The sequence below is a fragment of the Anopheles stephensi genome, chromosome 3, assembly GCF_013141755.1.
Source record: "Anopheles stephensi strain Indian chromosome 3, UCI_ANSTEP_V1.0, whole genome shotgun sequence".
In the NCBI taxonomy this organism is placed as follows: Eukaryota; Metazoa; Arthropoda; class Insecta; order Diptera; family Culicidae; genus Anopheles; species Anopheles stephensi.
In genome coordinates, this window is record NC_050203.1 from 12,079,276 (window position 1) to 12,090,936 (window position 11,661).

At 48.4% G+C, this 11,661-nt stretch overlaps 2 protein-coding genes and 2 long non-coding RNA genes across 7 annotated transcripts; 3 read left to right on the forward strand and 1 right to left on the reverse strand.

Annotated features, from left to right (window-relative positions):
- Window positions 1-82: 82 nt before the first annotated feature.
- On the reverse strand, window positions 83-5,208 carry LOC118514214 (alcohol dehydrogenase 1-like). 4 transcript variants are annotated; one of them, XM_036060912.1, is made up of 8 exons: window positions 5,048-5,208; window positions 4,727-4,967; window positions 3,009-4,652; window positions 1,201-2,940; window positions 901-1,134; window positions 661-834; window positions 431-585; window positions 83-370 (listed from the first exon to the last, which is right to left on the reverse strand). In XM_036060912.1, the coding sequence occupies exons 4-8, from the start codon at window positions 1,291-1,293 to the stop codon at window positions 250-252; spliced, it is 777 nt and encodes a 258-aa protein (XP_035916805.1). In that variant the 5' UTR covers window positions 1,294-2,940; window positions 3,009-4,652; window positions 4,727-4,967; window positions 5,048-5,208; the 3' UTR covers window positions 83-249. The 4 variants fall into 4 exon arrangements, with proteins under 4 accessions (XP_035916805.1, XP_035916804.1, XP_035916802.1 ...); XM_036060910.1 differs by lacking the exons at window positions 83-370; window positions 431-585; window positions 661-834; window positions 901-1,134; window positions 1,201-2,940 and having other exon boundaries at window positions 3,692-4,652; window positions 5,048-5,195; XM_036060911.1 differs by lacking the exons at window positions 83-370; window positions 431-585; window positions 661-834; ... (1 more) ...; window positions 4,727-4,967; window positions 5,048-5,208 and having other exon boundaries at window positions 2,009-2,924; window positions 3,009-3,584.
- An 89-nt stretch (window positions 5,209-5,297) lies between these two features.
- Window positions 5,298-5,847, forward strand: LOC118514215. Its single transcript, XR_004906588.1, has 2 exons — window positions 5,298-5,438; window positions 5,523-5,847. It is a non-coding gene; the product is annotated as an uncharacterized LOC118514215 (long non-coding RNA).
- A 28-nt stretch (window positions 5,848-5,875) lies between these two features.
- LOC118514216 lies at window positions 5,876-6,630 on the forward strand. The gene is made up of 2 exons (XR_004906589.1): window positions 5,876-5,922; window positions 6,150-6,630. It is a non-coding gene; the product is annotated as an uncharacterized LOC118514216 (long non-coding RNA).
- Window positions 6,631-9,989: 3,359 nt separating this feature from the next.
- Window positions 9,990-11,322, forward strand: LOC118514236 (cuticle protein 19.8-like). Its single transcript, XM_036060940.1, has one exon. The coding sequence runs from the start codon at window positions 10,137-10,139 to the stop codon at window positions 11,082-11,084; it is 948 nt and encodes a 315-aa protein (XP_035916833.1). The 5' UTR covers window positions 9,990-10,136; the 3' UTR covers window positions 11,085-11,322.
- Window positions 11,323-11,661: the final 339 nt, after the last annotated feature.

The following is an 11,661-nucleotide window of genomic DNA, read 5'->3' on the forward strand; positions in this document are numbered from 1 at the left end:
AAATATATAAAGTTTAAAAAAACCAAGCTAAAAACGCCCAGATTAACTTAAATCAACATGTAAAACACGCTTTGGAGCTATCTTGTAGCACGTATTAAACCACGAACTACGAGCCACGTTACAATTCGCGCTACGCGTAAGCGAGAGTTATTTTTTATTTATTTTAATCATTTTTATTTAGTCCACCAAAACCGGTCTTCCAACGGGGTTTAACTTTTTATGGTCATACACCAACCTTGAGCAACACCTTCAAAGGTATTTTGATTGCGGAAAGCTATGGACAGAGATCTCTCCATCGTTGCAAATCCAGGTTGAACCGTTCTCTCCCTTCAGGATGGCCTGAATCACGCAGTCTGCCACAGCATCGGGGCTGTATCGAGCGGAAGAAACAGTCAGCAGCGAACATCAACGAAACACGAATTATTCTTACCTCTGTGGTTTATATCGCTTTAGCTCTTGGAACATTTTCTGCAACACCTTGACCTCGGTGTACAGTATTTTGCAATTTTGAAACATCGGAGTCCGTGTTCCGCCCGGGCAGATGGTTATAAACTTTACTCCCGTTTCATTGAAGACGGGTTGAACCTACGGAGATGCGCAAATGTTATAAGCAAATGCACATATGCATCCCGGTTTTTCATTTGTTCAAAGCTGGCTTACTCCTAGCGAGCGTGTAAAACCGACTATGCCATGCTTGGTGGCACAGTACGTAGGCAGAAAGGTGACCGGTTCGAGTCCTGCTATTGAGGCCACGTTCACGATCACGCCACCTTTGCCGCCATTTGCCCGGGACATCTTGGTAAGCGCGATTAGGCACGAATTAATGACTCCTGTCTGTTGGGAAAAGGTTTGAACATGAAGTAAAAGGAATTGTTTTAAAAGTACATCGATGTCACTCACCAGATTAACGGCGATCACCTTATCGGGTACTTCATCCTCAACAATCCCGGCCGAATTGACCAGAATGTCTACGCACCCCAGCGCCTCCAGCACATCCTTCTCCAATATTTGCTTCAGTTCCGTTCGGTTCGACACGTCACAGGCTTTGCACAGTAGCTGCGCATCACGGCTGTGCTCCCTCAAGCGGACCAGATTCGCATCGGACAACTCCGCCACATCGAGAATGAACAGTTTCTGGAGGAATGATGCACATTTCAAGGAATATGTAGTACGTTCCCGTTGGACTTGTGGTTCGCTCACCTTCACACCCTCCTGGAGCAGACGTTGTCCGATGGCTATGCCTATGCCACCACAACCACCGAAAACTACAGCATTTAGACCGTCTAGAGACATTTTCACCACAATCAGCACGCTAATAATTCGCCTTACCGGTTGAAGCAGCGGATGCTAACTACACTCTGCACCCGTTTGTGGCCACCCTCGTGCGCGTAACCGCAGATCAGCCTCCCAGCCAATCCGTAGGAAGCGTTCCGTACGGCAAGGTGAACCGCACTAATTAATTGCTACGCTAGTTTCGTTAAGGTGCGAGCGGATTTGATAAGCAAGCGTTTGCTGCCCCCACGTTGCAAATTTCAAATAGTAATGATCAACTTTACTGTGGGGGGTAAGTGGGCTTTTAAACGTAGGTAATATGCGACCGTGGACTAACTCGGTCATACAAGTTAGTAAGCCACGGCGATGTAAGCTCTGGCTGTTCGTCTAGACTCCATTCCTGTATCAATTACAGCGAACGATTGTCAGTAACCGGTTAAGGAACCTGTGGTAAATACACACGGTTTGAAACGTGTTTGAATACACATCAGTCGCGGATCAAGCCTGCTCTCCCCCACCGTTGGGTAGTGGAGGCTGCCCATCGACGACGCAGAGTTTAGCGAGGTAAGCCCATCTCGTCAAACTAAATCCAAATATTGATCTAGAGCCGAAACAGAAAAAAGATTTAACATACCATAAGAATCGCTTCTTCAGCAAATCTCTTATGATTGTCATTCGGGATGGAAAACTGGGTTGTGTGACCGGATGACAAAGATTACGCTACCTTCCGACATCGTTCAAATTGTACCGCCAACGCCACGTTCGTACAAAATTACTTTATTCCGCGGCATGCTCTTACTCAACAACGCCCGCGACGCCAAAGAGCGTCCTACCCGCTAATTACAATGCTATGGTCTATGTTACGCTCCTGTCGCTATCGATAACGGCATGCACCTTTATGATGTGTTCCCTCATCGTTCCGTGTACAATCATTTGCTTACAGATCGGACACTCTCTCATCAGATGCGTCTTCTGGTGGCATACTAGCTGATGATGTTTGTCAAACGTTTGGGCACAGAGGCTGCAGATGTATACCGGTTTCGGGAAGGAAGAACCGTCCGCAGTGTCGTCCGTTTCGCTCGGTTCCGTTGTGGAAAGCCGTATCCTTTTCCTTACGCCAGCAAACTCCAACGACGGTGGCTTTGCACTCGGTACGCTTGCGGCTGCACTTTTGCTTGCATTTGCTGTCGTTGTCTTGCCAATGGGTAAACTTGCTTCGTGCGTTACACTCACTTCCGTCGGTGGATTACGGCAGCGTTCGGTTCGTACAGATCGCAATGAAGCTCTTTCATATGATGCAGGTGGCAAAAGTGGATCCTGCGCTTGATCGTCATCCGATCCGGCTTCCGATTTGCATTGTGCATCCGCATCGATCAGCATCCCGCACTGGTACTCATCGTCTTGAGATTCGTCTTCACTCTTGATTTCGATTCCTGCTTCCTGCTGGCAGCTCGGTTCCGCCTTCTGCTCCCGATGCGTGTCGGGATGTTGTGCCCTCTCCAGAATTGCTTTGTTAAACGCATTATACTCGAAGTGGTCCGTTTTGATCAACGTTTCCTGCAGTTTCTTCTGGTTGGCCAGCACCTGCACGCTGTACCCGTAAAACACCTGGACTGCTTTGTAGCATTCGGCGCACACATTCATCGGTAGGCCTATTTGATTCGTTATCTAAAATTAGAAGTGGCGCGTTACGTTCATTTGCACCGTCACGCGGAAGCGCGGATGGCGAACCTTACCGGAAAGGGAAAAACTTGTTTAAGCATGGCGCAAAGCTGCTCCTCGATGATGGTGGTACTTTTGTCGCCGAAATTTCTAGACAGGCATAGTCGACAGTTGGCAATGTAGCTCGTGGTTAGGGGCAGTCCGTTGAACAGGCGGGCCTGCAATTGTTTTACCCGTGCGTGGCAGCTCGGCAAAGGCACTAGGGGTGGTGGTAAATCCGTGCCGAATGGGTCATTCCTGGTGCCACTCATCGTTTAATGCTTCGTACGCTTTTCCGCTCCCTAACGAACTGTGCACATGAAGCAGGTGAACTTTTGCAAACGATGCTGTCGACAGGACCAAGAGCATAACCTTTGAGGCATGAGCCTTTCACTATCAGGTACACTAAACGCTTGCTAAACGATGCTCCGAAATACACACGCCTAATGGTGCGGTGGATTAACACAAACAAATTAAATAAACTAAACGCGGACTGTCTGAACGATTGTTTGTTTTGCCGCTGCAACGCTGGGGTTTGTTTTGGTTGCGCTGGGCCCTTGACAGCTGGCTTGCGTCGAGCGTCGCTTGACAGCTACAGTAGGCGCTGCTGCCCGAGTACTGGTACAGGGGTGTCACACTCGCATTACGAAACAAAAGCAGGGGTTTCAAATCGCCCCATTTCAGGGAGCAGAAACAAAGTGCTAAATGATATCCACACTTAATTTTTGGATCTTATTTTATTCTAGTTTGTAACAATGAAATGATTTCGGGCGTGATTCCGAGAAGCTGATGTCGTTAGTGTTTCGATTGTTGTTACCAAATATGTTTTAAAGCTTACAACTCCGGCTTACGACTACTCCTATTGCTGCTCTTACTTTAAACTTGTCCCCCTTTAGCCTGGATGTACTTCGGGCTTCGATCCTTATTTGTACACATGACAATGTCCTTTTCGGCCTTTACCGTTTGCACTTTTTGGATTTGTTTACATTTTTCATTGCATCCACAACTACGGCAGCTTGCAATCGTGTATCGGTGAAGGATTGCGATGCTAGCAGCTTATTCTGACCTTGTTTGACATTTTTTCCACGATTATGCTTCATTTGGTTTCCAGCTCTAACACCCTCATCCGATTCTTCATCGTTTGATGATTCCAGTTCGATAACTATCGATGCCTCCTTAATAAAGTCGGTATGCGGAATATCTAAGGTTTCGGTACCGTCCGTTTCATTGTAAAAGAAATAAGCGTCTTGAGACGCAACCGACACGAAGTGCGTTTGTGCCGCTTCCTCAAAATCTGGCGGCTCGAAAAGTGGATCGTTTCGTGTATCGGCCGTAGTGGTTAAGGATGGCAATTCGGCGTCCATCGCTTCATCTTCCTTCTCCTTCGAGGCTTCATCGTCGCTCGCAATGTCTATCACTTCCGCTATACCTTCTTCCGCATTGGTGACGGGAGGTTGAGCAGTCACCAGTGCTGGGCTGGTGCAATTACTGCTCTCCGGGATCGCCGGTACAGGGCTGGTGCTATAGTTGTTTTGCTTTTGCTGAACCGCTGCTGAGAACAGAGCTGCTTCCAGTATCGACTGATTATATGCCACGATTGCGTGGTACTGGTTGAAGAGTCGCACCTTTCGATTGCATTTACCGCAAACGTTCATCGGCAATCCTATTTTGTTTGTGATCTATAATCAAAGCGTTAGCGTACGGTCACAACCATGGACCATGGACCCCCTACACGGCTACGACCAATACTCACCGGGAAGCTGAATACTTTCCGCAAGATGGGTCGCAACTCTATATCAATGATGCTGGAACTGTTTTGGTTAAACTTGTCCCCCAGACACAGACGACATTTGTCCGCGTAAGCTGTCGGCACCGGGAAGCCGTTAAGCATGACGACCGAAGATTCTGGTTTTTCCTGGTCTTCTGTGCTGCCGGTCGTCGTTTCCTGGCAGTATAAATCTTTCCCAAACGGCACACTTTTCGGATCGCTCATGCTGTTGGGACCGTTTAGTTAGGTTAGGTGGTAAGAAAAGCTTTGGCCTCTTGATCTTGCTGAAGACGGTGCGTTACTTACACGTGGAATATTCCCGATACACCAGCGCTGTGGCAAGCAAATTCGCATAAAATACGCACAAAATACAGTTGCGTCTGTGCGTTGCGCGCCTACTTTGGATATGGTTTGTTTTGTTTTGATCGCACGAAAGTGACAGTTCGCGACAGAGTCACAGCCATCTGTCACAACAACAATAAACCAAACAGCGGCGCTACCGCCATCGCGCGTTCCAAAGTGAGTGGAGATAAATTCACTCTATCGATGTGTGATTGAAAGTGTGCTAAAATAATGCCCAACCCATAAGCCATGGATGAGAAATGTAGATTGTGTTTAAACAAAATCAGCAGAAAACGCACCACAATTCTGCAAAAAGACTTTCGTAAAATGATGGAGGCAATTTTCCTCTTTCTCGGTAGAAGGACCAACCACCAACAGCTGCCCTTGGGCCGATAGCCGGCACGCGTTTAACATTATCCTTATCGATCTATGCTTACAGGTCGTCCACGTTGAGGCTGCACTGGCTGTTCGGCCGCCGTTCGTAACTCGGACGACTCGGACGCGTTCTCGGACAGTTTGGCGGTAGTCGGCAAGGTACGGAGAACGAAATCCCGAGCAGTTCGTTGAATGTGGTCGAACCTCACCGAGTTCATATCGTTGCATTCGAACGTGAAGCAAAGAGTTAATGCCAAATGAGATTAATTTAAAGGCAAGAATAAATAAGTACTTTCCGAAGCTCTGGCTAAGTTAAATAGTCGTATCGGATATCATCTGGATTATAAAATTTGAAATAAGAAATAAAAATAACTGTAGAAAAAATCTAACCTTAAGTTCTTGTTCTTCTTCTTCCTTAGCACTACAACCTCGAGAGGTCCTCGGCCTGCCATTTCTGGCTTTCTGTGAGTTAACTTTACCCGTAGTAAAGTAGTCAGTCCCATGTACGGGGAGGCGGTTTGGAAGGGATTTGAACGCTATCGCCTCGGCCTCCGGACCGCCCCCTTAGACCTTAAGTTCTAATAGTAATTATTTTTCAAAGTATTGACCTTTGGATAGTAACTTAGCTTCCGAAGATATTAAAAAACAGTGACATGTGACTGATGGGCCACTGTTAATTATCGTATTGCAGTTTGTGTGTCCTGGATAGGGCCGATGTCCTGGATAGGGCCCGATTGATAAGGCTCACTGAATCTCTGAACAGTGCATGGTACGTATGTACATACATCAGTTAAAGTCTGATCTTTCCAGTTTCCAAACAAATGGAGGAGGAAGAAAAAAAGATCATTCATCATAAGCTTGCCAAAGGGGTCTAAGGGGTCCCTGCAAAGACGCAAGCACACACGCACAACATCGATGGATGAGCATACGGAAAATTAATGATCTCGAAGCGAAGTGGTCAACCGGTTCCTCCTTCCTTGTTGCTCAAGGATTGTTGCCATGCCTGGCTAGGCTTTTTAATTAAATGCAGCGTGAAACGCATTGTTTTGCATACACTGTGCGGGCTGGCTGGCTGTATCAAATGTGTCTCGAAGCACAATTACAAAATTTAAAAAAAATACAACGAGCTGTATAAAATTGAGAACTGAATAAAATCTTTCTTTCCAAACGTTCGAAAACAACCTGCTGTTTAAGCGTTTAATCCGCCCCGTGATCCATATGGCAACGACCCAAACCGTTACGGCCATTCACGCACCAAGAACGTTTCTTCATCGACTGTTGAGGCGAGCGGAACGGTTTAACAGCATATGGTCCGGACATTATCGTCCGATAAACGCTGGTAAATATCAACCACCTTGTACCGGCTTTTGTCGATAGCCTTCCCGTACGCGCAACATCGCGCACTCGCCCGATGGTGACATTTTACAGAGTAAACTGCTTTTTTGGGTCCGACCGACACGGTACCGCCCGTTCAAACATTGCTACAACTGGTTCCGAGGTACTAGTCCGAAAAAAGGGAAGAGGAGAATGTTGTTGCAGAACAGGACGGGCCGGATGCTGCCAACGTGCGAATGTGAAGAATTCTTCTGTAATGCGTTGATCGCGTTTGTTGCCGACTCAAGGCGATCTTATTTCTGTATTTATGATTACTCCTTATTATGTCCCCCCCCCCCCCCCTCCCCCACAGTTTAAGCAGTAGTGCAATGCAAAGGGCTCTCGGGCTAGTCACTAGGCAAGCAGCTATAAAGCAATGACGATAAATATGATACGAAATCTGAGGCAAAGGTTAATCTGAACGACGTTTGTCAACATGAATCTCGATCATAAAGCATAACAATTCTAGACATCATGTGTGCGCGCGTTGATCGTTAGAATATGCGCTTGATCGTGGACCGTGATCAGGTTGCAATCAGGGTGACATACACACTTAATTGGAGTTCAAGAAACGGGCAGTGAAATTCAATACTTTCGCTTTTCATGTCGTTGTCCTCCCGGGCGGAGTCCGTTAAACCACAAGCCCTGCAAAACCAGGGCTTTACATTGACCTTGAAAAGTTGGGATGCCAACTGGCAATGGTTTCGCTATTATTCCACTACAAATTAGCCGTTGAATTTGTTCTCGTTAATTAACACGCCACTTGCAGCACAACGTACACACGCTAATCCGCTGTCCGCCTTTACACTAATTGAACCCACCGTTTTATGTGAAGCATTGAACTATAAATACCCGCCCATACATTAACGAAAGGAAGCTGTTTTCTTCCCAAAGCAGGCAGGCAGCTGAAGCGCGTGTCGCAAGTTTGCCCGTTTCCATGGCAACCGGGCATAAATCAAGTAACTTCAACGCTTGTAATGACGACGAACCCGATAAATGTTCTGGCTGTCGGGCGTGTTTTCCGAAGGCACCCACTATAGAGACGGGGCACAGAAAAACGATCGAATGCGACATCAATTTCCGATTGTTGTACATATAAATTATTAACGACCACCGTTACACACACACACACACCCAACGCGATCATCTTCCGACGCGAATCGTGATGATCATGTTGCCAGTGGCGGCCAGTAAGCGCTATGAAATATTTGTTCCAGCCATGCAATACGTTTTCAGCACATAAATACATATTAGCCCGCCGGAAAAGTACACCATCTGTTTAACAACCATCGGCACATTATGGGCGGTTCCCTAAAGGGTGGGAGCAATGTTGCTATTGCTCATTGCACGGATCGTAGTGAGAATCCTTATAATATATGAATTGGCCCTTCGTTTATTCTTTTCCTTGTGCCTGTCCCTGTTACTATTGGGGTACGTACCGACCGGGTCTTATTAATTGTCGGCCACTTTTTTATGCCTCCATTCTTCGGTTGCTAATAACCTTCAAAGGGTGTCAAATTTAATATTCATTATACAATTTTAGTTATTGTACTTTGGTTGTTTGCTTTGTTTAACAACACTCTGTTCACTTTTAACCGAAAGGTGGAAAAAATAGCTTCAACAGTAGCAATTAACAATCAAACCATTGAAGTGGTGCATCTTTAAGGGTTAAATCGCTTCCTGCAACACTTTTGCTGCACCACCTTTTCGGAAGCAAACAAACCACGACCACCCGCTTTTGCACATTATCATAATCGCGGCTATCGGGATCGCGCGATCGGGTTGTACACCTTTGCACCTTCCCTTTTGTAGATATCACGCATCACGCAGCATCACGCGTACTTATGCTGCGTACATTTTTCCCATGATCCCTGGAGGAATTGTCTCCACTTCCGTATGCAAGGAATACCGAGGCGGAATGCCTCCCGGCCAATGCTCAAAGGTGATGTGAAGTCCCGGCAAACATGCCGCCGCATACCGGCTTTTGTTTCACTTTCAACCGCACACGATCGTGCAGCAGCGGCAGCAGCAGCAGCAGTGTAGCAGCATGCCATGATCTTGACCTTTGCAGGGGAATCGTCACATGCTGAGATGTTGTAACGCATTGCGCAGCGCGGCGTTAGTTCGAATGCAATGTTATTTAAAAAAAAATACTATCTCGATTGCACTTACTGAAATCCTCATTTAAAAAATATAGACCAATTTTTATCGGCTATAACTAAATTTGCTAGGAACCTACGTTCGAAAAGTAATTTGCAAAAATATTACCAATCGCTCCCGGAAGGGCTAGGGCGGCTGCTGCGGGAAGACAAGGGAAGACAAGGACGGTCTCGTCTCGAACGTAGACTGCGAGTGTTGTCTAACAATGTCCAGCATCGTTTGAACTATTCTGCGAGGAACCCAATACCCTGGGCCTTAGGCAATGTCCGAACAAAATCCAAGTTCTTCTCTAACAAATTCCCGCTTTGGCCACAGCTGCTCCCAATCAACTCTATAACTCTATAATCGCTAGGACATAGGACAATCTAGTATGAAAAATCCTTAAAAATCAGCCTAGCTTAAAATAAATGCTTGACCATCAAAGTCTCCTATAAGCATCATCATACTGATTTTTGTTTCATCATCTGAAATCGATACGGACAACTATCACGCATCCCGCTTCCGTCAGGGGCGTAGACACGTTGTTGGTTCGGTTTCCCTTCAAATTCCCTGCGGGAGCAAGTTTTCGCGCCAATGTCAAGAGCCGCGGCGTGGCTGATGATAATGAAAGTGAATGTTGGGTTGAACCATCATCAGCAATACCGGCACACGAACGCGAGGACGAACCGGTCACAGCAGTCCTGCGTCCAGTCCAGTGGCGTAACGCGATGTAAAACAATTGCAGGAACCCACAAGCAGTTCCTATCTGTAGCAAGGTCAGAGCATCGCCTGGGAAGGTTGTTATCCGATGCCACTCTTTCTTCGTGCTGCCGCCGAAGAACCGGTTCCGAGATCGGTCGCTTCGATCCCACAGGACACCACCAATCTGACCGGTCGATCAGTTTGGGAAAGTTGGGGAGACGACAGCCAAACCCCGGGAGGAAAGGGAGGCAGGTGAGGTGTAAGGAAACGCAACACGTTCGCGGGCACCAACCGAATGTTACGCGCGTATAAAAGCGTACACCAATTAACTGGACCAGCATCAATCGTGTTCTGTCCTCCGAATCGAGTGCGAGTACTGAGTGGAAAATCATTCCCCAGCAGCGCCTTCGAAACAAATCGATTTGCGTCCCAACAACCCAGAGCAAATTCCAACGTATCAAATATGAAGCTGTTCGTCGTCGTATCGTCCCTGCTGGCCGTTGCCACCGCTGCCCCATCGGCCACACTGTACGCAGCGTACGGTCAACCCGCACTGTACGCGGCCGGCGGTGCACCGTTGGCCACGTATGTGGCGGCCGGACCGGCCGAACTGTACAGCCAGTACCACGCCCAGGACGAGCTCGGCCAATACTCGTATGGATACAACGGAGGACTGTCGGCCAAGGCGGAGTCGAAGTCGTTCGATGGCGTCACCCGCGGTTCGTACAGCTATCTGGATGCGGAGAACAAGCTCCAGACCGTCGCTTACACTGCCGATGCGCTGAACGGATTCCGGGTGGCCGCTTCCAACCTGCCGGTGGCTCCAGTTGAAACTCGTACCGCGCCCGAACCGGTCCAGGACACGCCCGAGGTCGCCGCTGCCAAGGCCGACCATATGGCCGCCATCGAGGCGGCTAAGCTGCGTAACGCTGCCGCCGAGAAGGAGTCCGAGTCGGAGGCCACCGCCATCATTGCTGCCGCTCCGGCGACCTTTGCTGCCGCTCCCGCCGCACTCCCGGTGGCCGCTTACGCCGCCCCAGCCCCTGCCTCGTTCGCTTACTCGACCCAATCGATCGCGCAACCGATCGCGGCCTACGCCACCTATGCCGCCGCCCCAGCCCCGGCTGCCATCGAACTGAAGGCTCCCGCCTCCTTCGCGTACTCGACCTACACCCAGTCGGCGCCCCTCGCCTACACCCAGTACGCTGCTGCCCCGTACGCAGCGCTCCCGATCGCCCAGTACGCTTACCCGGCGGCCCCGGCCGCCCCGATCGCATTCGCCGCTCGCTCGCAGCCCGTCGACATTGCCGCCGAGCTGCCCGAGCCGGTGAAGGACACGCCCGAGGTTGCCAAGGCCAAGGAAGAGCATCTGCAGGCCGTCGCCGAAGCTAAGGCACGCAGCCTACAGTAAGCCCCCCGACGAACAACCCCAGAACAACGTTTCCCGGCAATGGAAGTACCCCACAACGATACGACTGTTACGCCAGTAGATAACTCTGTACAGAAACGCAACAAAAATTAGTCAACCGAAGCAAAAAGCTATTGAAATGAGAGTTTAGTGAAGTGAATAAACTAAAAAGGTGTGCTTAGTACCAGAGCGCACACTCAAGTCGAGTCGCACAGGAGGTGAAAAAACCTTGCAAGTTAAACCATGTGTGTTTGTTGGGTGTTCTTTGCTTTACCTGCGCCATCGTTACATCCGAATTCATCACAAAAACGGGGCTCAGACTAAAATGTCCCAGAACAAAATTCTAATGGGTTGGCATTCTTCGGGGGACAGGTCACAAGGCTTCAGACAAGGACGAAGCGGACAAGCTGCAGGTAGAACTAGACTCTACTATGCGAATGCGACCAGATGTAACTAGACAGAAGGATAATCCTTTAACAAACTGAAATATTTCTGGCAATGGCAATTGTCAGCGTAGAAAGGACAGCAGTGATATCCATTCACAAATCTTTTGAGGCGATGTTGTCGCTCCGAACAGTCT